Genomic DNA, 26,927 nt, shown 5'->3' with positions numbered 1-26,927 from the left:
AGGGTCAATTTAGGAACAAGGTGCTTACATATAGCCCTGTCTTAGGAAGCAGAGAAGGGAAGAGTTTGGCTGGGACTGTGGACGTGGGGTTTGGGGTTGTGGTTTTTGAGGAAGAACATTTGAGGATTGAGGAACCAAACCCCACTTTTCATTTAGACAAGTACAAACCCCTTTCTGCCCTGCCAATGTCATGCTGTGAGTCAATAACCCTAAGTGTTGTACACAGGTCCCTTTCACTGCTGTTTAATTACATAAACACTGATGAAGAATACTTGACCCATATCATGGCCAAACTGATGTAAAACAGTTGAACAACACAGATCAGGTGGCAAGAAATCCATGGCAATAGGAATGTGAAGTGGTCTCTTGTGCCTTTCCTTGTGTGCTGCAAGATTATCACAATTTCTCACAATTTCTTGTTGGGCTTTATATGAACTTGTCCCCTATCTGAACCCTACTTGCCTCAGACAGTGCTCTTTGCTGTCTTTTCCAAATGTGATTGCACCCTCTATTGCATGAATTAGAGCTGCTTTTCTACAGACAAATGGCACGATTCCCTTTGTAACTACTGTGACTAGTGATTTATGTGCCATCTTCCTGATACAATAAATTCTACAAGACCTAAATACTAATTCCTGGGATTCCTGCAGTGTTATGGTAACCACTGACGATAAAATTAAAAATGCTTAATGATTAACACTCTGAATTTTAAGTTTTATTTTAAAAGTAGAGCAGACTGCACTATGTAATTACATCTTTGTTTGCAAACCATAAAGAAATTTGAAACACAAGCCCAAAATATGGCACTATAAAATAAAATTGCCTAATATCTTTAGCCTAGGAAGGGGAAGACTGTTAAATAGAGAAGTGCAGCATGTTCTACGGCATCTGCTCTACAGGCCTATCAAAAAATATCTCTGCACCCGCTAAAAATCCTATCACGATCCGCCTCATCAGTGCCAATTTGGGAACGAGGGCCCGGCAGCTGCATCTGTCCGGGGCGGGAGCGGCTGCAGCGAGCGCTGCTGCACCGAGGCCGGCGGGCGGTGAGTGCTGCCGTCAACGGGGGGCGATTTCCCCGAGCCGGCTCCTGCCGACGCCGCCGCAGCCTCGGGGGCTCTCCGGGGAGGCGGTGCCGGGCCGGGGGCGGCGGGCGGGGGCAGAGCGGCCGGGAGCCTCCCGCGGCTGGCGGGGCGGAGCCGCTGGCGTCACGGCGCGGCGCAGTGCGGGCCGGGCCGGGCCGGGCCGGGCCGGGCAGGTGAGGCGGCGGGGCCGGGAGCGCGGGGGTCGCTGCGCGCTGGCGGCCGGGGCGGACGCGAGGCCCGGGGCCCTGAGGGGCCCTGAGGGGCCCTGAGGGGCCGTGAGGGGCCGTGAGGGGGCGGGAGCGCGGCGCCACCGGCGCGGTTCCTGCCCGGCCGGCACAAAGGATGGGCAGGCGGCGGCCGGGTCAGCACCAGGGTCAGGGCCTGCCTTCCCCCCGTAGGGATTTTGGAGCCCGCGGTACCCGACGCAGAAAAATTGGAACCAGATTCTGCCAGAAAAGTAAAGCCTTATTTTCGACGTGGCGGTGCTCAGGAGGAGCGGTGAGGGCAGGTGACCCTGGCTGCCAAGCACATTGCCTGTGCACACACGTTTGTGCGGATGGCAGCCGGCAGAGCCAGCATCGCCTTCCGGATTGTGATGTGCAGTTGGTATAACAGACATCGAGTGCCAAAAATCCCAGATAGCTATTGACACTGAGGGCTAGCAGCCTCGCTGAGGGAGAGGTTTCCTGCCTTGCCGCTGTTTTGATCACCACGTAGATTTACCCGAGGGCAGGTTTGAGATGTCTTCCTGTGAACAACCAGTAAGTTGAGGAAAATGGGGATTAAGGGTATAGGCTCAGTTCACAGTTTTACAGTGGTTTTCTGCTGGACCAGTGGCATGCTGTCAATGATGGCCTTTCATTTCAAGCAATTGCAGGTCACCACGTGTATTTTTGAGTCATGCATAGGGTTCTTTCCTTATATCACTGAAACGTTGCCACTTTTGATTTGGAATGCAATTGCTTTGCAATACACAGTAAAGAGCAGGAAGATAAATGAGGATCTAGAATGAAATTAATAGATGGAGATAAGGAGATAACATCATCTGTGCAAATGGCAAGGTATAATAGTAGTGAAGGGGGCTGCTAGTTTCTCTTCATTGTCATGGCTTTGTGAAAGGGTTGTTAAAGGAACTGGCATGAATCTGACTGGGTTTTCATTATGTCTTCTTTCAGGTATCTCCTTATTTTTAATAAATTCTCATTGTGAGGAAATTACTTTGTCCTCGAGGCTGATAAAGGTACTCTGCAAAGTAAGTACTCTGCTTGTGAGATACATAGGTCATAAGAAGTTTTCAGTAATTTGCAGAAAAAATGTTAAGGGGAACACTGGTGCAGACACCTTCACAAAGTCTCTATACTCTTCTCTTTCTTGCTGGTCCTTGTATGGGACTTTGTGGCTAATGAGCCTACCCAGCAAGATGCAGCTTGTTGTTGGTGCTGTGTGAGGTGAGGGTTGTCAAGATGTGCAGCTGAGATTATGAATTGCTTTTCTCTTGTGTGATATACACCTTGGTCTCAGGGGAAGCAGTCTTAAGGAAACCCTTGATATAACGTTAGCAATATTTCAGTAGATGTCCTCTCACTCTCATTCTTCCATATCCTCCTTGGCCCTCAAATGCACTCAAAGGTACTCCAGCTGCAATCTTTGTGAGGTGTTTGGCAGTCAGTTTTGCATTGTGCAGTATCTCTGGATCCCTGCAAAGAGCTGAGGATTGGTCTGTGTAGGCATCATCCACCATGCTTAACAATGCTTGGGTTAGCATGATGGTAAACATGGCCTTATGGAGTTCTGCTTTTGGTAGTGGTTGGGGATATGCAGTAAATTGTGGCTTTGTCTAGACTAAGGGTTACAGGAAGGAAGACCAGTGTATGGAATGCCCCAGACGAAGAAGCAGAAAACACGAGATTTAGGGGAGTGCTGTACAGCCAAAGAGTAGAAGAGCTGGGAGTTTTTTCCCCAGGGGAACTTTAAGAAAAAAATTAAGAGACTTGTTGCTTGAGTGTGCAGTTGTGAGGGTTTTCTGAAGAGGGATGGGGTGATGTGGAGCTGTTCTTGTATAGGAACAGCTTTGGTCTGTGGGCAAGGAGGCATAAAGAAAAAGTCAGACTTCACTCATGAGCTGTTTCCATTTCTGGCAAAAAGAATTAAGAAATCACATGTGGTTCGTTTATGCAGCAGATCTGTTGGCATCTGTCTGATGTGCTATTTTGGAAACCATTTGGCTGTTTTACCCACCACACTGTGAACGCTTTGGCTACAGGAGTGATTCTGATGAGATCCAAGGAGCCTATTCAGCACTTGGGTACCATTAAGCACTGAAAGAGGAGTAGCAGTTCTGAGGGTGGCTTGTGGGGTATGTATCTTCTTCTCATGATTCAGTCCCTAAGGATCAGACCCTGTCCTTGCAGTGGGGATATCTCTACTGAATTCAGGAATGGCAATAGAAATAAAACCAAACGTGGTTATTGAGAAAAGGTGTTGCATTAAGTCTTGGCCTCAGCACAGGCAGCAGTAGTGGTAGGATCAGTACCAAAAGGATTTTTTGCCAAAGTGATTTCATGTTGCAGCAGGGGTCTGGAATCTGCTGCCAGTCCACAGCTTTGCATTATTGCAAACATAGACTGAGACTGTGATTTATTTTTTTTAGCTCAAGTGAGTTTAACTCAAGTGAATTCTACATAAATATAAACCCTTTGCTGACCCATTGGGAACTTCTGGGAAGTGTGACATGTGTGACTGTTAATTGTTTTAAATATTTCAATCTCAATCTCCTGTGATGATAGGCAAAAACTTAGGTAACCTAGACAGTATCTCTGGTGTCTTATTTGTGCAAAGGTGCAGGTGTGCCCATAAAACACAAATGCCTTCCATCAAGAGATGGAAAGAAGGGGTTGTAACAAACACAAAGGCCACACTTCATATGTGAAATGTTGAGAAATGACTTGAACTTCAGTAAAAAAAATTAAACAAAATTTTTCTTACCTCAACCATTTTGTTCTGAGCTATTTGTCTTCCAGACCATGATGATTCCACCATCTGCACCAAGCCCTGTGAGCGATGCTGCACTCTTGTCAGGTGTGGCTTCTCAGGAGGTGTGGAGGTCACCAGTTCCAGGCTATTCTGGGCTGCCCACACGGCACATAAGTCACCGGGCCAACAACTTCAAGAGACACCCAAAAAGGAGAAAACACATCCGGCCCTCGCCGCCACCACCGCCAAATACTCCGTGTCCTATTGATCTGGTTGACTTTGGGGATCTCCAGCCTCAGAGGTCTTTTTTGGAACTTCTTTTCAATGGGTGCATTCTCTTTGGGCTTGAATTCAGCTATGCCATGGAAACAGCCTATGTCACGCCTGTGCTGCTCCAGATGGGGCTTCCAGACCAACTGTATGGAATGGTGTGGTTCATCAGCCCTATATTAGGTAATTTTTCTTGATGCTATTTCTTCCCTCTTATTTTTTCTCTTACGGGTTTTTTTTGTTTGCAGTACCTCAGCTGTTCATGAGTATATTCTCTCAAGGTCAAGATGTACTAACCATAATTTTAGACAAACAAATAGGATAAATCTTTATGTGCCCTGCCTTGAAATAAGACCAATGTGCTCAAAAGATCTGTTCTTCTAATAGCTTCTCTTAAAACTTTTGTGAGGGTAAGCTTTGGTTGCTCTGTTCCTGTATTTCAAAACAAGCATAAAAAGATTGGTGTATCCGTTTATGTCACCATGAAAAAAAGCATACAGAGAGAGTTTTCAAGGGTGTGTGAAAAAGAGTGGGATTGCCTTCTACTGTGTAACTTTCTGAAACAAATGAGGTGTTCCTATGATGAAAGACCATCAACCACTGATGATACAGGTGTTGATTTATTTGCCTTAGCACAGAGGAGAGCTGGGAGTGTATCCATTACTATGGATGCCACTTGGAAAATTTTGTTCTGACTGTTCTTGTACTCACAACATGTGCTTCAGAAGAAGAGATAGGCCCCTCCTAATGGGCTGGCACAAATTAACTACAGGCACTTTTCTTACTTGTTTATTTGCTTCCTGCTGTTTTCCAAGCTAATCCTGCAGGGGATCTCACATCTTACATGGGATAAATGAAATAGCTTGTAAGGAACAGAGTGCTTAAGAATGTGTAACTTGTACTCTGACTCTTCACCTGGTGTCAAACTCTGTTACAGATGCAGAGTGAAGTGCCCAGCAGTGAGCAGCAGCACATTGTGTTACTCAGTCCCTGTCCTGGGCAGTGCCAGGCAGTGTGCAGTGTGTGTGCTCCTGGGTGACCAGTGCTGACTGGGGGTGTCACTGCACTGTGGTGTCCTGCCTTAACTGCCTTTTATGGCAGTTATGCCTGTTTTAACTCCTCTGTGAGACAGACTTGTAGAAAAATCCTCTTCATTGGTGATTCTTTTTTCTAGGGTTTTTGCTACAGCCTTTGCTGGGAGCCTGGAGTGACAGATGCACATCAAGATTTGGGAGGAGAAGACCTTTCATTCTGGTTTTAGCAATAGGTGTGTCTTTTAGAAATGATGGGCATAACACTTAAAAACGTTGTGCATCTCTCTTCTGTGACATCCCTTGTGGCACTAAGCTGAACAAAGTGCTCCTGAGGTGTTGGGGTGTTGTGGCTCTGAAGAAGATGGTGAGTGACAATGAACTGATGCTTTGGCAGCTGGAGTTCCACACACAGAAGCTTCTCAGAGTCTGAAAGGATGTTTTGAGAGTCAAGAATGTGGATGGTTTTGGCCAAAGTAAACTCTACACATTTATTAAGCTCGAATAGCGAAAAAGGATTATGTGTATCCTATAAGCCACACTAATTTCCCAGGCTGCATTGATATGAACAAGAGCAGTAGTTCTTGTTGCAAGGTTGTGCAGGTAAAATAATGCTTCTGGAGTCTGGAGCTCTGCAGGCTTGCTTACAAATAGTGACTGATTTTGTTTTGGTTTTGTTCCTAGGAGCATTGCTTGGGCTCTCACTTATGCTGAATGGCAAAGATATAGGGAGTGCCTTGTCTGACACTGAGAATAACCACAAATGGGGTATCATCCTTACGGTCTGTGGTGTTGTCCTCATGGACTTCAGTGCAGATTCAGCAGACAATCCCAGTCATGCCTACATGATGGATGTGTGCAGCCCAGTGGATCAAGACAGGGGCCTCAACATCCATGCTTTGTTAGCAGGTATGTCTTCTTGGTGCTTCCTGGGAGAAGTGAACCCTGAGTAAACAAGCCCTGCAGAGTGTAAATGCTGGTCTTTTCCTGAATATAATGTATATATCCTGAACATAAAGTGTAATGACCAAATACTGAGGCAGACTACCTCAACTCAGACAAGATACAGTCTCAGGTTGTTCATCTGAAGGTCCCTCACATATTTTGTAAGACTTACAGAAACAAATCCCTTGAGGGAGGAGGTTTGGCTTCCTGCAGGTGTGGAATATGTATCTTGTAGTTGCTCTGTTGGAGGTGAAAGTGCATACTGGGTGCTCTTGATCCCTCACTGCTGTCATCTTCAATCGCTGTGCTGCCCTGTTGTAGGAGACTATTCCACACTCTTAAATGTGTTTGTGAGTAAGAAAGGAGATGTTGTAAGACTTTCACCATGTGAATGGCGAGAGAGAGAGGTGCTCTCAAAACTTCCCTGTTCATCGGTAGTAACACAGAGGCAGTTTTGTGCACTGACAACACAATGCTGAGTAATGAGCTTGCTACGCTTCTGAAGTGATTGGATCTGTCTTAGTTAGATCTGCATTCCTCATATGAGGAAAATGGATTTTCACTTTCAGGAAAACAGTCTTAGCTGAATGATTGCAGAGCCTTGTCACAAGGCTGGTGGACACTTCTGTTTACGGACTGAAATAGCTAAAGGTAAGGTGTTTTGTTCTTGGCAAAGAAAAAATAAAATTTTTAATTGTTTGTATCATCACTTTCACAGCACTTTCTCCCTCTTTCTGTACCATGTTGGTACATCCAGACTGTCCTTGTGGAACAGCTGTGTTAATTAGTGCATTTGAAGTGAAAAGGGATCAAATGGTAAAACAGAAATGTCAGATTTTTCTCATGATTCATTAGACAAGTGATGCTGTGCTGCTACTGACTTGTGGGACTGCATAGGGAAGATAATCTTAGCTCTGTTTTTCCACCAGGTCTTGGAGGTGGCTTTGGTTATGTTGTTGGAGGAATACACTGGGATAAAACCAGTTTTGGAAAAGCTGTAGGAGGGCAACTTCGTGTCATCTATGTCTTCACCTCAGTTGTACTGACTATTGCTACTGTGCTGACTCTAGTTAGCATTCCAGAGAGACCATTAAAGTCCTCTAACAGGAAGAAAAAGGTGATGAAAAGTCCAAGTCTTCCTCTCCCTCCTTCTCCACCTTTCTTCTTTGAGGACAGTGTAAATGAAAACTCTGCTTCTCATAACTCAGCTCACTTACATGAAAGTTTTACGAGTCCTGTTTCCCCCATGAGCCCACTCACGCCAAAATACGGGAGTTTTATCAGCAGAGACAATTCTTTGACGGGAATTAATGAGTTTGCATCATCCTTTGGGACTTCCAATATTGACAGTGTGCTTATAGACTGTTTTACAGGCGGGCATAATAGTTACATGACACTTCCAGCTAGTTTGTCCAGGCAGCCTGTCAGTGTCAGCTTTCCTCGGGTGCCTGATGGCTGTTACCATGGATCAAATGGAATTCTGGAGCAAGGGGAGAGCAGCTTAACATCAGGGCCTGATAGTGATGTGCTGAGAGTGGGATCACTGGATGCAATAAAGCCACGGTCATCGGGGATCTTGAAAAGACCTCAGACCTTGGCCATTCCAGATGCTGTAACAGGACACTGCCCAGAGAATAACAGAAGAAGAAATGTAACCTTCAGCCAACAGGTAAGAGCAGGAAATCAATGAGGAGACCATGTAAACATGAGTGTTATTAATCTCTTCATAGAGTTTAAATGTGTGGTGCATAAATTATTCATTAAAGACTCTTGTGACAGCTTCCTCATAAAAGTCATTATAGGAACAGCACACCTGCTATGACTCTACCAGTAAAGTAGTGGGTAGAGTGTGAATTATGGCTGACAGTCTGTCAGCTGCCTTTGTTAAGATGGTAGAAATGGGAATGTCCCACTCTTAACTGGGCCACTTGTGAGGGTTAGGTCAGTATTTTTAGTCCTGCTTCACTACCAAGGGAGCTACCACATGAGAGAAAAGGTCATATTTTTATTGAGCCTGTATCTTCCCTTTCCACAGAAAGACCTGCAAAATAGGGCCAGGGATAGGATTCTCCCATGAGCTTCTCCTTATGGCAGTCATTACATCTGGCTCCATCAGGGAGGTGAGCTTTCCCTTACTGAGGGATAAGACTCTGACCTCACCTCCCACTGTTGGTGATAACTTGGAATGTCTGAGACCTCTGCATGCTGGCCCATTTTTTTATGATCTGGGATGAGGTAAACGGTCCTCCGTTATTTTTTTGGTTTGGTTTGGTTTGGTTTGGTTTGGTTTGGTTTGGTTTGGTTTGGGGATTTTTTTATTTTATTTTAATTATTTGGGGGCGGTGTTTTTTTGTTTGTTTTGTTTGTTGTTGCTGTACTTTGACCCACTTTGTGAGAGCAGACTTTGTTAGGGCCAGGATTTTACAGACTGAGCACCCTGAGGTTGAGGGTTGAGGTTAGCAAGCAATGATAATGTGTTTCAATTCAACTCATCCTCTTCTTCCTCAGTGTCTCTAAAACTTCAGGATTCACATTCACCTGAAAGTGGGTACAGCTCCTATAAATGCAATGGAATTTATGCATTCCCATTGTGTCTGTGCATCTGAATGTGGTTACCAAGTACCCTAGAGAAGGGAACTGGTTCAAGCATACTGAAAGCTACAGTGCCTTGCTGCCATTTGTCACTTGTTCCAGTCTAATACACTTCTTAATCTCCCAGTCAACAAACTCCAGCAGCAAAGTTTAACTTTCAGATGATCAGATAGGTGTGCAATATTGCATACATCTGCTTAAAAGATGTTTGTGCTTCCCTTACTGTGCCTGTTGACCTGGCAGTTCTTATGGTGCAGGTTGCTAATATCCTGCTGAATGGTGTGAAGTATGAGAGCGAGCTGAATGAATCGAGCGAGACCTCGGAGCAGCCCCTGTCTGTGAAGCTGCTTTGCTCTACCATCTGCCACATGCCCAAGGCTCTCCGGAACCTCTGCATCAACCACTTCCTAGGTACTCCTAAAGCACCCTCTTGCCTTCAGCAGGAAGGACTCTACCTTGGGTGAACCTTTCTCAGTATTTTATCTATTGCTGCAATGGCTGCTAACTAGGGACAACTTGATTTCTTCTGTATAGATACCAATGAGGTACCTTCTTAGAACACTTAGAAAGGAAAAAAAAACCCAAAAACACTCCAGCAAAGCAGTAAAGCCTGTGTTCCTAGAAAGGGAACAACAACAGCCTAAATCAGCATGTCTTAAGGGGAATGTTCACACCAAACAGAAAGATGAGATTAGTTGGATTTCCATGCTTACACCCTGAGACAGGCATTTACTTTCCTCCCTGTGACTGCTCATGTACAGGGGTCCCAGAACAGGCCAAGAGGAGGTGTGGAGCGAGGCATTGCAGGGGTGCCTGTAACCAGTTCAGTGTTACCTTTACTCTTAACCAATGTGTGACTGGTGTTTAGGAAGCGCTTGCAGTCATTCCAGTTTACACAAAGTTGGACAGAAGGGACCAGGTAATTAATACTCATTGGCTGTGAAAGGAATTAAGGGATTGACTGCATCAATGGCCTTGGTGCCAATTTGCGAGCAGTTTTTAACTGTGTCAGAGGCACTCTGGAGGCTGCAACCATGACATAAGAAGCACTCTTTCCAGTCCTATGTGGGAGGATAACAGCAACCTGAAATTACTATGGGATGAGCCACTCTGTTAAACTGAGCACTGTGTCCTGTCAGAACCTGAAGACAGCTCAGACTGCTGTCATCTATTTTTCTCTCTTGCTAAACCAGTATTTTGTGGCCTTTAGTCAGCCTAGAGGTTTCCACTTAGGAATTCAAATGGTAAATCTTGGTCTTTAAGAGCCTGAATGTCTTTAACAAACATTGCAGCATTATGCAGAGGGAGCAGCGGTCTCAGATAAATGTGGCTGGATATTATGTAACAGTCAGGTTGCACAACCTGTCCTAGGGTGTGATTTGTAATATAGCTGATAACATCTATGTAAGCTTACAAGGGGAAACAGATATTCTGAAATCCTAATAGGTTACTTCTCGCTTCTTTCAGGTTGGCTTTCATTTGAGGGGATGTTGCTCTTCTATACTGACTTCATGGGAGAAGTAGTGTTCCAAGGGAACCCAAAAGCACCTCACAACTCAGATGAGTATCAGAAGTACAACACTGGGGTCACCATGGGCTGCTGGGGAATGTGCATCTATGCATTCAGTGCTGCTTTCTATTCAGGTACTTGGTACAGCCTTCTTAACTACTGCTTTGGGAAAAGATACATTTCTTAGAAGTGGTGTTTCTGCAACAAGTAGGCCAGTGTTTATGGTGCACGCAGCCTACCACATGGCACAGGTGCTGTAGCAGAGTGTTCTTTTTCACCCTGTTCCCTCTGCTACTTAGCTGGGCCTGCACTGACAGCAGGTGAGGTCAGCAATCCAGTGAAAACACATCTCCCTTAGGATGTGGTTCCTTTCACAGCTGGCATTTTCAGTGTACATTGAATGCAGAGATACGTGCAGTCACCATAGGCTGCACAATTGTGGTGTAGCACCACCCAGTGCCTGTGTGTCCCAGGCAGAGCTCTCCGGTGTCGTGTGCCACCCCAGCACTTTGTCACGTGTGTCATGCCTCTGCCTTCCCACCCCCACCAGTTCCCATTTACCCTTCTGGGACAGGGGCACTGCCAGGCTCCAGCTCTGCCATGTCCTCTGTGCAGATAGGGCAGCAATGCTGCATCTTGGCAGCCAGATCTGGAAGGGGTCCTTGGCACTCAGGTGCAAGCCACCAATTCCTCAGAGGTCTAGTGGCTGCCATCGAGATGTGGCTGCCTAACCACAGGTGTCCCCTCAGCCGCACTGAGGGGTGGCAGTGGGGAGGGCTGCAGTTCACCCCGAAAGCTGTACCATTTTCTTGCAGCCGTGCTGGAGAAGCTGGAGGAGCGCTTTAGCACACGGACACTGTACTTTGTGGCATATTTGGCCTTTGGGCTGGGCACGGGCCTGGCCACGCTCTCCAGGAATGTCTACGTGCTGCTGTCCCTGTGCGCTACCTACGGCATTCTGTTCGCCACGCTCTGCACGCTGCCCTACTCCCTGCTCTGCGACTACTACCAGAGCCGAGAGGTGAGCCCCGGGCTGGGGAGGGCACAGGACCCCCGGGACACCCCCTTACCCTGTGGCTGTGTCCCCGCAGTTCGTGGGCTCGCAGGCGGAGGGCACGCGGCGTGGGATGGGCGTTGACATCTCCCTGCTGAGCTGCCAGTACTTCCTGGCGCAGATCCTCGTGGCCCTGGCCATGGGGCCGCTGACGGCAGCCGTGGGCAGCGCCAGCAGTGCCATGTACTTCTCCAGCCTGATGTCCTTCCTGGGCTGCCTCTTCTCCTCCCTCTGCGTCACCTACGAGCTGCTGCCCCCCGAGGAGCTGCCACCCGCCGAGGAGCAGCGGCCGCTCCTGCCCCGTGCGCGGAACGAATAAACGGGAGAAGCTGCCACAGCCTCTGCTGCCTCATTGCGTCACCCTTGGCCTCCCTGCCGCGACAGGACGGGCTGTGCACCCCTGGGACGGCAGCACTGCGCTTGGCAAACAGAAAGAAAGGTCTGTGCTGGCTTTGCTGAGCTTTCCCCTGCCTGTGGGAAGGTGAGGGGTGAGTCAGTGGCGCCTGGCACTGCTCGTCCTTCCCCTGAGGTGGCAGAGGCCTGTCTGTGCCCCTGGGGCCACAGCAGCAGGAAGTGGTGGGGCCGTTCCCTGCAGCTGCCTCGTGGTGCTGTCATCCCGGGGGATGACTGCCATTGTCCAGCGTGAGGCAGGAGACCTGAAAGTCTGGTGCCTGGGCAGGACAACCTCACTCTCTCGAGTGGCAGTGAGCTGCCGGGCTGCACGCCCTGCTGCAGAGACTGCCACCGTGGGAGTGGTGACGGGCCAGTTCGGGGGCAGAAGGTGCCACCTCCTGGCCAGGCAGAGCAGCCTTGGTTGCCAAGGGCAGTGGTGATTCCTGTGAGGCCTTTGGGAGCGGCAGGTCCAACCTACAGCCTCTGCCCACGGAAGGTCTGGCTCTGGAGGGTGCTTTTCAAAACTTTGGGTAGGCTGAGAGCAGCTGGTCTTGCTTGGGTGGTGTAAATCCTCTGCTAAGTGCCATGGGCTTCTGGGTGCACAGAGCTCCCACCAGCAGAGCTGCTACAAGACACCCCTGTGGGCTGAAAGCTCTGTGGCCTGGCTCCCACACCCCACTCTGGAAGTCCTGCCTGTGGTCCTTGGTGATGTTTGCCAATACGTGCGTATTTCCTTCCTCATTAGAGTTTAATTAAGACTACAGGCGTTTGTGATGACTTAGCAGGAGGATTTGTCCATAATCCAATTCAGCAGTTGTCCATAACCCAGTTTTGGGGAGAAAGGTCTTTTCCCATCCTTCTCCCTTGGGCAGAAGGTTATTCTGAAGAACTTTACTCATAAGAAAAATGTATGTAAGCCTGCATCACATCATTCTTGTTTATACAGTTATACCATGGGACATTCTGAAGTCTGGGGATCAGTAACTAAGTGCTTGTCAATTAGAGCTGCATCTTCCACATCTCAGTGAAACCAGTAAAAGGGCATTGGGTTTCATTATCTGAGAGATTTCTTAATTATTCTGATTTTAGAAGGTGGTGTGTGAGAATTTTTACAAGCTCTAGTTAAGGTCAGGAGTTAATTTTAAATCATTAATAAAACTCTTTCTAAAGCCCCTGTCATCCTGCCTCTGTATTTGGGTAGGCAGACAAATTTTACCTAGACTGGTGGGCATTTTGGTATTCACTTGTGCTGTGCATGGCATCCCTGTAGAGATTATATTTGGTCCCTAGATCCAGAAGAATGGTTTTCTCTGGAGAGCCACTCCTTTTAAATGGGTTGTACTTCACTGTTCACCTAAGTTTATTCTGATCTATGATGCCAAGGTGAAATAATATGTATAATCTTTAGTTGTTGTGGCTTGCTGTAATCCAGTGCTGAAAACATAATACATAACTTGTAAGAACCCCTCATTTTTATCATCTGCTCCCAATTATTATATTTTAGAAGCAAGTTTCATACTACTCAGTACTGACTTAAAGGAATACTGCTGAAATAATGAAGTCAAGCACTGAGAGATAAAGGACTGTCAGCTGTCAGACTGATGAGTACATTCATCTTTCATTTCTTTGTTTGGGCTTACGTGGTGTCATATGTGCAGGAATGTCTGTGCCATTTCCTTGATTATGGGACAGCTGTCTCCAAGAATGTTCAGGATAAAGCTGGGACAAAATACCATGAGAAACTACATTTGGCACTTCTAATTTCTGACAATCTAGACTTGACTTTGGAGAATTATTATTTTCTTGTTAGTCTGCTTTGTTATCTTAATTTCTCTTCCGTATCTTCTCAAACTTTTAAACTCAAAACTTATTTTTTGTTTGGTTCCACTAGCTAATGTGGTGTTAGTTCTTAATTGTTTTTTTCTCCTCTTTAAATTTTGTAGTCAGCATTATTGCACTAAATGGATTGTGAGCACTTTACTTTTCCAGGTAGCTGGAGTTGCAGATCATTTTGTTCCAAGTGAAAATCTCCAAAAAAATCATAAAATCAATGTATTTGATGATAATGTTTGTCTCCATTTCCATCTGTAAATAATATCAACTACATTTATGTAGTTATAAAACTGTATGCCTGTATGCCTTGCCCAATAGACTCTATACTACATTTTTCTATTTTATGGGATATGGACTTTATTTTGCATATGTATTTATGTAGTGGTACATACACAGTATTTTTAAGTCAACATCAGTGTGTGTTAATTTGGGGCTTTGAGCAATACTAATGATTTCTGAAAAAAAACCCCAGAGCTTGTCACAATCATGCAGAGTTGGAAGGTGCACCAAATCCTTAGAAATAACTTTAAAAAGAGACATTGCTTACTTGCTTATTCTCTTCCTTTGTCAGACATTTTGTATTTTACAGAAACTACTGTATATGGTCACTGGTGGACTGTGAACTGAAACGTGATGTTTCCCTTCTGGAATCCAAAGGCTTCAAATATTCTGTCTAAATTTGCAAGTTACTGATTAAAAAAAAAAAAAAAGATGCATGAGTTTAGGCAGGAAAATGATTTTATGCTGTGCTGTTTTTCAGTGATGCCTAAAGGTTAATTTTGATTAAGTCCATATCATTAAAGGTTACTTCATGGCAATTATTTGTGGATGTTTGTAAATGTATTTATTACACGTGTACAGAAGCAGGGAAAATGGGGAGAGAGATGGAGAAAAGACCTAACTGGTTTTCACATTTTTGTAATTAAGCAACCTGTAACCATTTCAGCATGTCTGCAGCTCCCTCAGCCTCTGCTGTGTCACTCAGAAAGACAACTTCACGATTTCAGAACTGCTGTTCTTTGGTTGGAAAAATAAATCTTTTCATGAATCAAAGAGAATAAAATTTATATATAAAAATACAATATGTATCTATGTATATATAAACCATATTGGGAAGTATTTAATAGAGTTCTCTGGTCAATTTATTTTCTACAAATGAGTAATTAAGCATCTTGCACTCTACAGGAGATACACTTCATTAAAAAAAGAATTTGTGTAAAAGGTAGCTTTCTTAATGTGTGTTCTCCCTCACTCAGACTGGAAGACAGCCTCAGGAGAGAGGAGAAACTTTTAGATGCCATTATCATAACAACACCCAATGGACTGCGTAAGTCCAATACACATCTTGAAAATTCTCTGAATACCAAGGGCTGAAATGCCAAAGCAAATCTCCAGCATCTGTTTATCTAAATAGACATTTTCCAAACCTGTGGTTGTTATTTCATAATTGTTCATTTAGCCCAGCTTTTCTGTAGGGAAGGTTTTTGTGGATATTCACTGGAAAAATGCCTGCAGCAACTTTCCATCGCTGCTGCTCCTGTAGCAGGGTCAGTTGACAAATTTCAAGCTGCAAGACAGCAGCAAAACCTGCAGGACAGCAGCACTGGGACAAGCTGGAGGTGTTTTACCAGAACCCTTAATTGGAATTGCACTCCTTGCTGTATTTGAAGGTTCTGAGGAGACAATGTCCTAAGCTGTACAAGAAGTTTTTTATTGTTAAAAGCCTTGTCAGTACTCTCTCTAATATATCTTGTGCAGGAATGGAAAATGCATGGAATAATGAGAATTTTGGGTGATGGCAGCTTGCTGCCTAATGCCCCAAGCCACAGTGGTGGCCAGGTTCTTTTTAGATCTGTAAGGCAACAGCACAGTCCAAGCCCCAAAGAGGGTTAACAGTAAACAAAGGAGAGGTTGCTTCATCCTGTGTGGAACATGGAAGTCCAGGGAGCAGGAAGAAAGTAGGCAATGAGGAACATTAATGAGATGAATTCAGATGCAAGATACGCCCAGAGTCCAGTCTGCAGGCTGGGGAGAGTCTGCAGTGGGGGTGATGCATTATCAACCATGTACATAAGCTTGTTTGTTTGTTTTGTTCTTGCTTCTAGGATCCAGGGATAGCTTTCTCTCAAAAAAGGATAACAAATCTTGTTGCAATAGCCAGTGGAACAGCCAGCAGAGGAAATCACAGCATCAGAGCAGAAATGAAGATTTTGGGTTGTGTGAGTATGGTGCTAACCAAGCTTAAACTACTTAGAGCTACTTAAACATGAGGAATGTAACAGTATTCTTGTCAGTGCTGTGAAGAATTACTGTGCTGGAGGATTGAGCTTCACCCATAGCTTTCTTCAAGCCTGGCTTTCGCTGTGTGCCAGCCTGATGATCCCCTACTCTGCTTCTGCTTTATGCCTATTCCTTTCAGTTATTTTTGATTTACTACAGTTATGGCTTTTTAGCCCACACAACTCTTTGGGGAATAGGGGATGGAATACAGCTGAGTTGGAACAATGCTTCTTCCTGCCAAGAAAGGAAAATGTTTGCTCCTTTTCCCAAGCTCTTGCAGTGAAGTATTCAGTGAAGTGTTTACAGCAACATGCCCTCAAACCTACATCCCTACACACTCCATTATTACCCACAGCCCCCTTAAACAACAGGGGCTCTTCACGGCTCCAGAGAAAAGTATCAGATGATCTTCTGAAAGGCAGGTTCAGTCCAAAGTGTAAATGGCATTCAGTGCTCATAAATACCTACAATTCTTTTTCTCTGCCAAATTCCAGGCCTCAGACACATTCTTTTTCCCAGCCCTGCACTTCTCACTGTTCCCAAGGTACTAGAAATGTTCAGTGTAATTTGTTCTCAGCCTTCATCTGCTGTCAGCATCACAGCAGCTGAGAATTATGCTTTATATGCCCAGCACGCCTATTTTTATTCTTTATTAGAGCTTGAGCTTTCCTGTCCTGGTACACAGTACTGTGCCCCACTGCTTCCACAGCAGGCTGGGGTTGGTGGCCCAGAGGCTCTGCATTGCTGCACAAACTGTTCTTCTGACCTACATGGAAGAGTTTATAAATCTAGAAAAAGTTATTTAGTCAATAAGAAGAAACAGGCTTCCATGGACAGTGAAGAGGGTATTAGCTGAGGAAATTCCAGACTCTCCTCTTAGAACTTTTCATTTACCTCCTGTTCCCACTGTGCCATGCAAAATTAGTGTGTGATACCAATAGTCCCTCACCCTCCTGCACTGCAGGCAGCCCCAGAGCTCTTAGTATGGGAAAGGGCGTGAAAACAATTATTTTACTGCCTTGTGGGTAACTGTGGGATGCTTTATTTAATAACAAAGTAAGGCTGGGGTGTTATGTGGGGTTTGTTTTGGTTTTGTTTGCGTTTTTTTTAAATTGGGCCAAAAGCCAGGGCTCCACAGAAGTGTCATGAAAGAAACATTACAGACAGACCTTGTGTTCAAAGGAGAAAGCTCCAGAAAGGAAAAGCTGTGTGATACCTTTGGATTATGGTAAGAAAAACACTGCTGATGCAGACCTTCCACTTGGAGCAAGAAAAGGAGATCTAGAGGGGAATTTTCTGGAAGCCAGTGCACCAGAGTGCACTTACCATTTTATAGAAAATGTGATGCTGAACATATCAAATGCATAGAAGGGAGGTGTAATAGAAAAGCAACACAACTTTTCAGAGCCTCAGTCACTTCCAAGAACAGCTGTTTATTCACCTCATCTTTCACCCATGAGCAGAAATAAAACCACTCTTTCTCAGTATGATGAGAGCAAGCCAGGCCCTTTTCTTAAAATATTTTGTCAACTCATCCTCTGCTGGGCTGGTTACACTACCAGCTTTATAGAGATGCAACACTGGAAACTTGTCTTGCCCTGGTATTTGTAGAATCATCTAAGAGTTGCAGCAAAGGAACCCCAAAAAGCTTAGGGTGCATCTGAAGTAGGAGAGACTTCGATGGGTTTCTTGTTTCTTGGAACAGGGTCAAATATGTGATTAAATAACAGGACTTGTAGCTCACTTCCTCAGCTCCTTTTTACATGAGACTGAAATATTTCTCTTTTGCTTTTAAATGAACAAATAGGCCCAGAACCTCTCTGAAGAAAGTAAACAGAAAACCAGCTGCACTTCCATTGGCATTTGTCTGTGCCAGGCCTCCCCTGAACCTCTGGACTGCTCTGTTACAGTAAACCCAGCTAGGACAAAACACTTGACAAGGGGAGCAGGCCAAGGGCAGCTGGCAGAGGACAAGCCACGACTGCAGGCAGAGCACCTGGAGCCTGTGGGATGCTTAGGAAGCGCTGCACATTCCTCTGGAACGGTCCTGCACTGCACTAGAGCACCAAAACCTCTTTCATCCACTAAATTTGGCAACAGTGAACTTTGATTGAGAAGACTCTGGAGAAAGCAGCAGATGGACAGTGTAGAGGTAACATTTTAATGGGGTCAGATGCACTGACAGGGCCGGAGGAGTCCGCGGGCCGGTGCAGTCCCGGTGCAGCCCGAGACCCTCCCGGTGTCAGGGCGCGGTGCCAGGCTCGGCCGAGCCGTCCGCAGGGGCTGCCTCGGGCTGCTGCTCGCGCTGTCGTCGCCGGCGCAGCCTCTCGGCGCCGGTCACCGTCATGGGGTGGAGCGGCAGGAACCCCGCCAGCCCTGCCCGGTGAGACGCGGTGAGAGCGGGATCGAACCGGGCCCCCCCCGTTCTCCGTCCCCGCCCGCCCAGGCTTACCCAGGAGCTTCTCGGCGGGCCGGGACAGCTGCGCGCCGCAGCCCAGCCAGTACCGCAGCCGCTCCAGGTTGAGCCCCGCCACCTTCTCGCCGTGCGCATTGGGCAGCGGGTCAAGGCAGCCGAGCTGCTCCAGGTACTTCCCGTCGCGGGCGCGCCTGCTGTTGGCCGCCACGATGCGGAAGAACGGCCGGTTGGTGCAGCCCCCGAGCGCGAAACGGATGACGACGTGGCCGCCGCGGTAGCCCCTCAGGAGGCGGCTCCCTGCGGAGAAAGCGCGGGGTGGTCACGGCCCAGCCGAACCGAGCCGGGCCAGGCCGGGCCGGGCCGAGCCCGCCGCACTCACCGAGCTGCACCATGGCGGCGGCACTGCCCGCGCGCGGCGCACAGAGATGACGTAACGGACAGGAAGTGCATAGCGAGGCCGGCGCGGTGGCTGCCGGGAGTTTGAGTCTGAGGGATTCGTGACGTCATTTGGGGCATCCCAATGTCGCCGGGGAGCGATGGGTGCGGGGACACGGGCGGTCAGTTCCCAAAAAGGGAGGTTACAGCCACAAAGTGTCTGAAAATCCATAGGGAGGGTGAGCGTGCGTGCCAAATACTGAAACTGTAGAGTTTTTCATTTTTATATCTATTGACAGACAATGGTAGTTTATTTAAAAACTGACTTTAAAATAACCCCCCGTATCTGCTATAGCAAATACAGGACTTTAGAATAAAAGAAATCCCGAATATAGAATTTTAGGGCTTTCAAATGCAAATATAAGATGTCAGAAGAGGTGACGTACACGAGGAAGCAGAGATCTCCGCGCGTCCGGCTGTTTCTGTCGCTGGAACGAGCCCGAACGCGGAGATTTGGGGATTTTGAGTGGCCGCCGCCGCCTGCCGGAGAAACTGCGCATGCGCGACGCTTCAAGCAGCTCGCTGCGGTCACCTGCCGGCGGAGAGCACGCATGCGCGCTGAGCTCAGTGGATGACGTCACATGCCGGCGGAGAGCACGCATGCGCGCTGAGCTCAGTGAATGACGTCACATGCCGGCGGAGAGCACGCGTGCGCGCTGAGCTCAGTGGCTCGCTCATGGCACCTGGTGGTCAAAGGCGGTTCTACAGCTGGGAAACGGGGGTGGGTTTGAGGTTTGGGGTGTTGGGGTTTGGGGTTTGAGGTTTGGGTTTTGGGAGTTGGGGTTTGGGGTTTGAGGTTTGGGTTTTGGGAGTTGGGGTTTGGGGTTTGAGGTTTGGGTTTTGGGGGTTGGGGTTTGAGGTTTGGGGTTTGAGGTTTGGGTTTCGGGGGTTAGGGTTTGGGGGTTGGGGTGTTGGGGGTTGGGGTTTGGGGGTTTGGGGGTTGGGGTTTGAGGTTTGGGTTTTGGGGGTTGGGGTTTGAGGTTTGGGTTTTGGGGGTTGGGGTTTGGGGGTTGGGGTTTGGGGGTTGGGGTTTGAGGTTTGGGTTTTGGGGGTTGGAGTTTGGGGGTTGGGGTTTGAGGTTTGGGTTTTGGGGTTTGGGTTTGGGGTTCAGGGTTCAGGTGTGGGGTTAGGGGAAAAAGGGAGGGCTTTCCATTAGGCTTTTGGGTTAGGAGTAGGGTTTAGGGTTAAGGGTTAGTTTAAGGTTAGGGTTTGGGGATTTTAGTTGGGGATTATGTTTAGTGTTAGGGATTAGGGTTAGTGTTAGGTTTTAGGGTTAGGATTGTGGATTCGGGTTATGGTTGTGCTTAGGTTATGTTCTGCAGTTTTGTATGGCCCCGTGTTGGTCAGGAATTGCATAGCTTTGTGTATTCATTTTTATTCTGTAGCTGTATTGCATTTGTCCTGTACTTGTGTAGAAAATGTGTCTTGCCCTTATGTACTTGCTTTTTTAAAAATGTATAATTTCTATATTATTATTTTATTTATATATTATTTATTTTTTATTTATGTGTATTTAAAGTGATTAGGTTTTTGAGAGATTGAAATTATATAGGGTCATGTTATTTGTTCTGGCACCTGTATTTCATTCTAAAGCTCTGTACTTGCACAGACTTTTGTCCAAGGGTGTTTTGCATTTTGTAGAGTTGTCCTTGGTTTTGTATCAATCTGCGTTGAAACCGATGTAAAACTGTGTTCTCTCAAATGTACAGAAATATATTTGAGGAAGTATAACTGAAATGAAGGTGAGTCACCACAGTTGTAATAACGATTTGCTTCTTCCCTCTTTGGCTCCCATCTTTCTTTGGTGTTATTTGCTCTTTTTTGTTTGTTTTGTGTTGTCTTTGTGAGGGTTTCTCCCTGTCCCTCTGCCTCTCTCTCACCCCCTTTCCCCTCTTTGTGCTTCTCTGTCTCTCTCCCTCTCTCTTGCCCAACTTTGTCCCCTTGTCCTGTCTTCTCTTCACCTCTCTCCCCTCTTTCCCTCTCTTTCCTCTTTGCTTTGCCTCTTTTACTTTCTCTTGTCTTTTGTTTCTTCTTATCTCACTTTTTTTCTCTTTGTCTCTCCTTCCTCTCTTCATCTCATCCCTTCCATCCTGCACCTCTTTCAGGTGCACACACAAAAACCCAGAGGCTTTCCCCCAGCTGCAGCTGTCCCTGGGCAGAGTTTGGCCATCCCAGCAGTGGGAGGCTCAGAGAATCCCTGAGTCTGGGTGGGATCTTGAAGTTCATCCACTTCCAAGCCCTCCCTGCCATGGGCAGGGACATCTTCCCCTGTCCCAGCTGGCTCCAAACCCCCTCCAACCTGGCCTTGGCCACTTCCAGGGATTTTCCTTCCACAGCTTCCTTGGGCAGTCGGTGCCAGCTTGCCCTGCTTGTTGTTAATGCCTGTTTAGTGCATTTTTTGTAGTCCTTTCACATGGTTCTCTCTGTGACAAGAGCAGCCAGGCAGCTGCACTAAAATTTGATGGGTTTTGATGTCTCTTGGCATTAAATTATGAACAGAACATTTAAAATGTGTTCCATTTTCTAGGACTCCAAAAAGGCTTCTGACTTCAGACAAGTAACAGTGACATTCCTAAAAATTACAAACAAGAAGAGTTGTTAATTAGAAGGGAGGATAAGTAGAAGCTTTAAATTGACAGTAAATGCATTGTTATGGCTAAAATTAGAGATTACCCGCACCTTTAAAGCCTTTGAATTTCCTTTCCTGTTGTTAATTAAAGTAATTATTTCTTGCATTCTGGAAATCTTTCTCCCAGGGGTGTGACGCATGAGAAAAAGAGGCACAAGAAGCAAAAGAATGTTCTAACATCACAAATGTGGACAAATTGCTGTTCAGAAGAAGGAGGAAGTAGAAAATAAAACAGCTGAAGGTGCAATTAGCAGCTTGACTCCCTACTACATTACCTTATATGAAAAATTGTGGAGATGTGGAAAATACAACCTTGCCAAAGTTCTGTTCTTTACAAAATTGGCTACACTGAGATTTAGAAACAATACATGAGGTGAGTTTCTGCTGCATAACTTTTTTTAAACAATTTTTTTTTAAAAACAATTGAAACTGGCAGTTCAGTAGTTTTCAATGACATATTTATGGCAAGTTTCATTTCAAAGAGCAACAAGTATTTTATTTTCTGAAAGAGGGGATGATATCAGAACAAATTACAAGAATTTTTGGGGTGATTTAAAAAAAAAAAACAAACAAGATTTAAAGGTGGCCTCTACCCCCAGCATTTTTGCCACTCCCTAAATAAATACAAATAGTTTCCCTAAATAAATGTGAACAGTTCCCTGCTTTTCACTTGTTTAGAAGGTGGGTGGTGAGGTTCCCTGCCAGGATTTGATGTCAGAGAGGCCAAGACAGACTTGGAGCATATAATCATTGACACTGAAGGGACTTTTGGAGATCCTCCAGTCCAATGCCCTGCTCAAACCTGAGCAGACAGGTCAGGACCTGCCTTTTCCAGTGTTTGACCATCCTCATGGTAGGAAAAAATTTTTTCTTATTTCTGTGAGCATTTTTTTGTATTTTAATTTGTGCCTGTTGCCTCTTCTTTCACTGGCTTCCACCCAGAACAGTCTGAGCCTGTAAAGTTTTACTCCCTCCCATCAGGTATTTGTGCACATCAGTAAATTAAGGTTTCACCTCTTCCCAAGGCTAAACCATCTCAGCTCTTCAGCCTGAGCATGTCAGATGCTCCAGTCCCTCAATCACCTTGGAGGCATTTCCCTGTATTTCACCTTCTCTCTGAGTGAGGTAAGGCTGAGTCCTGGCTCAGTTTACCCAAAATTCAGAATGTTCTTTCACTGCAGGACTGAGGTAATTTCTCATGACTCTTAAACTCTGAAGTTGGGAATGCCAGGTGCCACTCTGAGCACATCAAAGGAAGATGAAAATATCCATCCACTGCTGCAGGCCCCACACTTCAAACCCTGCTGGGCACAGCTTGGTTTCACACTGCTTTCCTCACTGTGGTCTCAAAGAGCAGTGATGCCACATATGACACCAGTATCCAACAATTAAGGACAAAGACTCTTTGACTGATTGGGGTTACAGAGTGTGTGTTCATTGGCAGCACTGGGCTGATGGGCAGGGCCACCCCTTAATTCACACAGCCCTGACTACAGGTGAATACAGGCATTTTATTATTTTGTTTTGTTTTGTTTTATTTTGTTTTATTTTATTTTATTTTATTTTATTTTATTTTATTTTATTTTATTTTATTTTATTTTATTTTATTTTATTTTATTTTATTTTATTTTATTGTATTTTATTTTATTGTATTTTATTTTATTGTATTTTATTTTATTTTATTTTAATTTAATTTATTTTAATTTATTTTAATTTATTTTAATTTATTTTATTTTAATTTATTTTAATTTATTTTATTTTAATTTATTTTATTTTAATTTATTTTATTTTAATTTATTTTATTTCCAAGATATTGAATACAAATACATATTTATAATCCAGTTACCACCCACTCTAATTATGCTAATTAGAAAAAAAAGCAATTAATCATGCATAGTTTGTCCTTTGAAATGGGTCAGTGGTCTTTATATGAGTAGGGGTCATGGGAGGGAGGAAGGGATATGGCTCTTCCTCATTCTGACCTTTCTACCTTTTCAATCCAAAGTGGCAAATGAACCCCTGGACATGTTCCTAATTTCATGTTTCCAGTTGGTTTCTGGTTTGCAATTGTCTAATGTTCTTGAAGTTCCTTACAAGACTCCATGTTTCTCATTACAAGCCCAGCTGAACAAATATAAGGTTATAAAAACAATTAGTTATTGGCTAATGATTAGGTCCTAATTCTAGTTGTGCCTCTCTATTAAATTTAACAAGGATTAGTTTTTTATTAGGTTTAACAAAAAATAATTTTAATTAAGGCCTTAGCTTTTCTAATATCTTAAATGCTTCAAAATCTATGCTTCACTATCAACTCCACTCAACACTGAGTGAGGACACCAGGACACAATTGGCTGGGTTTGGCATCAGGGGTCGTGCTGAAGGTGTCCTGAGAGGTGGCACTGGCTGTGCTCCTGCCCCAGCACTCGCAGGTCGCCTTGGCAGAGGCAGATGGGGCTCGTGGCCGGGGGCTCTGGGGGTCCCCCTGCCCAGGGAGCTGGGGGGAAGCTGCCACTGCAGCGAGGGCAGGCCCAGAGGAGATGAAGGAGTCCAGGCTTTGGGCTCTGCACCCACCTGGAGCTGCCTGCTCCACCCTATGCGACGCTTCAAGGGGGGACAGGACATCTATGGTGAGAAAACACCACGTTATCTTCAGGATTGTAGGAAGGATTTCAGCCCTGGATTCACACCCACTGTGTTGTACAAAACCCAGGCACGGATCTCAGCAGAAGCACAATTTTAGTCCTTTCCCATTTCCATTGTCCAGGGATCAGATTTTAATCAGAGCATCCAGACTCTTTGCTGAAACAAAGAGAGTTATTGGGGTTTTCTGCTTTTTGAGCTGTTTCCTCTCCATCTGACTGCCCCAATTCTGCACATCATTCACACGCTCCAGCAGCCCTCCTTTCACAGCTCACACAAGGTCCTACCCCATCGTTTCTCCCAGACAAACCAAAGCCTCTCACTGTGCTCCTGTTTTCCCATCAGCTGTCAGAACGGGAATTAGAGCACAGCCTGCTGTTCTCCTGATGAGCAGAGCCTTCCAGGACAGTGGGGACAAGCCACCAGCAAGGTCTCAGTTCCAGGGGCTGCATTAAACACCTGCCAGGGCAGGTGGGACCTGGGTGTGGGTCCTCCAACACCCGGCTGTTAACGGAGCCCCAGCCTCCAGTGCAGGCTCCCTGCTAATCCAGGGATTATCCAGCACCTTCCCTTCTCCCAGGGCACATCCCAACCCTGCTGCTTTTGCTCATGTGGAGCTGGGATTGCCCAAAAACCTGCCAGTGTCCCTGGTGGGTGCTGCTCCTCTGTACAACTGTTCCCCCAAGACTCCAGAGGAGCGATCCCAACCCTTGTCAGACACTTCACAGCTGAGGTGCTTCCCTCCCTGCAGGCAGCTTCAAATCTGCCCCTCCAAAGGAGCATCACAGAGCCTGGAGTGGGGAAAAGGCACCCCATGGACAGGCTCGATTGTGTGTGCATCCTGCCTTTGGGAATTCTCACTGCTCCAGCTCCAGCTAGCTTCAGCTGGGCAGCATCTTGAGTTCTTCATCAGCCAAAAAATAATATTGTAACTTTTCAATTGCTCTAGGTTTGACCTAAACCCCAACTTTACTCTTAGTAAGTTGATTGGGAGGAAACATGAAATGCAAATTGAGAGAAAGGACTTTTTCAGATCTACCTTTGCTAATGCATCTCTGTCCCGTGCTTTTCCTTTTCCCCACCGAACTGCCCGAGTTTCTTCAGCAGAGGGAGCTCCAGCTTTTCGTTTGCCCCCCCATCGCCTTTCCGAGGATTGCTCAGAGGAGCTGGGAGCGAGTTCCTGCTTCTGGAGCCTTCCCTGGGCAGCAGCATCCATCCACCCACCTTCCCTAGGCACCTTCCATGGGCCAGAGCATCCAACCCTTCCCTGGGCATCCTTCCATGGGCCAGAGCATCCAACCCTTCCCTGAGCATCCTTCCATGGGCCAGAGCATCCAACCCTTCCCTGGGCACCTTCCATGGGCCAGAGCATCCAACCCTTCCCTGGGCATCCTTCCATGGGCCAGAGCATCCAACCCTTCCCTAGGCATCCTTCCATGGGCCAGAGCATCCAACCCTTCCCTGGGCACCTTCCCTGGGCATCCCCAGCCCTACCTGGGTAGCCCCATCCAGCACCAGCTCCAAGGATGCTCACACACACACAGAGTGTACACAACACACACAGTGTACACAACACACACAATGTACACACACACACACAGTGTACACAACACACACAGAGTGTACACCGCCCACTGCTGCCTGCCTGGGTGAGTTTTTCCTGCTTGCTTTGTTTAGTTTTGGGTTTTTCCCCCTCATTTTTCCAGGCAACTGGCAGCACAATACAGCTCTGCTGTGTCCACAGCCATCCCATCAGCTGGGGACACACATGGGAATGTGTATCCCAAACCTCACAGGGTCCCTGCCACTTGCCAGGGCTGCCAAAGAATCTTTTTGCCCCCATTTTCCTTATTTTTTATTTGATATCACACAAACACAAACAGGTTTGCAACCTCAGGCAAGGTTTGCCATCCATTGCTGTCAGGTGGATGCTGTCACCCTTCAGCACTTCTCCATCAATAGTCCTTGGTCAAAGGCTGCCACACACCCTTTTACAGCAGAAAAGCACCAGAAAAATCCCACACTTGCCACCAGCAAACCCCAGCTTGGCTTCCCAACTGCTGCAAGATTTCATCATGCTTCATTTCGAGGTGGAAGCAGCAGATTTGGCAAAGTAGAGCTTCTCTGCAAGCCTCTGCCAGTTGGAAGCCATTCACTTTAGACCTGTCACTCCCTGCCCTTGTCCAAAACAACAGAAATTAGGAGATGCAATAGGAAATAATAATTGACAAGAGAAACTGTTGGGTGGTTTTGGACTCTTCTCATGCCTTGTATCAACTACAGCACCAAGCCAGGCTCTGCTGAGCCACACCATGGACGTGGCTCAGTGGCGGACACGGCAGTGCCTGCTCAGGGTTGGACTTGATGGCCCTGGAGATCTGTTCCAACCTACACAATTCCAGGATTACACCAACATCAGCATCCCACTGGCAAAGCCACCTCCACATCCCACCCAGACTGCCAAGGGAGCCCGTGGCTGGGTGTGCTGATGGAGCTGGTGGCTTTGCTGGAAGCACACGCAGGGCTGCCCGTGGAGCACAAAGCTTGGGGAGGGCAAACCATGCACGAGTACACACAGAGAGAGTGTACATAACACACAGACACACAATGTACACACACACAGAGTGTACATAACACACAGACACACAATGTACACACACACAGAGTGTACATAACACACAGACACACACACACACAGTGTACACACAGAGAGAGTGTACATAACACACACAGTGTACACACACACAGTGTACACACAGAGTGTACATAACACACACACACACACACACACAGTGTACACACACAGAGTGTACATAACACACAGACAGTGTACACACAGAG

General features: G+C 46.3%; 2 protein-coding genes and 2 long non-coding RNA genes across 6 annotated transcripts; 2 read left to right on the top strand and 2 right to left on the bottom strand.

Annotated features, from left to right (window-relative positions):
• Positions 1-1,190: 1,190 nt before the first annotated feature.
• On the top strand, positions 1,191-14,768 carry SLC45A1 (solute carrier family 45 member 1). 3 transcript variants are annotated; one of them, XM_086860588.1, is made up of 11 exons: positions 1,191-1,249; positions 2,261-2,337; positions 3,264-3,441; positions 4,106-4,511; positions 5,503-5,595; positions 6,044-6,268; positions 7,234-7,973; positions 9,154-9,307; positions 10,364-10,540; positions 11,222-11,427; positions 11,498-11,793. In XM_086860588.1, exons 4-11 carry the CDS (start codon positions 4,109-4,111, stop codon positions 11,777-11,779), a joined length of 2,280 nt encoding a protein of 759 aa, XP_086716714.1. In that variant the 5' UTR covers positions 1,191-1,249; positions 2,261-2,337; positions 3,264-3,441; positions 4,106-4,108; the 3' UTR covers positions 11,780-11,793. The 3 variants fall into 3 exon arrangements, with proteins under 3 accessions (XP_086716714.1, XP_086716715.1, XP_086716713.1); XM_086860587.1 differs by having other exon boundaries at positions 1,211-1,258; positions 11,498-14,768; XM_086860589.1 differs by lacking the exon at positions 3,264-3,441 and having other exon boundaries at positions 1,197-1,258.
• On the bottom strand, positions 1,533-7,927 carry LOC147649534 (uncharacterized). The gene is made up of 2 exons (XR_015278728.1): positions 4,071-7,927; positions 1,533-1,833 (listed from the first exon to the last, which is right to left on the bottom strand). It is a non-coding gene; the product is annotated as an uncharacterized LOC147649534 (long non-coding RNA).
• Positions 14,769-14,942: 174 nt separating the features above from the next.
• Positions 14,943-18,070, top strand: LOC147649533 (uncharacterized). Its single transcript, XR_015278727.1, has 2 exons — positions 14,943-15,013; positions 15,792-18,070. It is a non-coding gene; the product is annotated as an uncharacterized LOC147649533 (long non-coding RNA).
• On the bottom strand, positions 17,380-19,299 carry MRPS16 (mitochondrial ribosomal protein S16). The gene is made up of 4 exons (XM_086860591.1): positions 19,204-19,299; positions 18,762-18,977; positions 18,419-18,679; positions 17,380-18,342 (listed from the first exon to the last, which is right to left on the bottom strand). Exons 2-4 carry the CDS (start codon positions 18,772-18,774, stop codon positions 18,209-18,211), a joined length of 408 nt encoding a protein of 135 aa, XP_086716717.1. The 5' UTR covers positions 18,775-18,977; positions 19,204-19,299; the 3' UTR covers positions 17,380-18,208.
• Positions 19,300-26,927: the final 7,628 nt, after the last annotated feature.

This window comes from Cyanistes caeruleus, chromosome 22 (genome assembly GCF_971803275.1).
Source record: "Cyanistes caeruleus chromosome 22, bCyaCae1.hap1.1, whole genome shotgun sequence".
Lineage (NCBI taxonomy): Eukaryota > Metazoa > Chordata > Aves > Passeriformes > Paridae > Cyanistes > Cyanistes caeruleus.
This window is presented reverse-complemented; position numbering and strand designations above follow the sequence as displayed.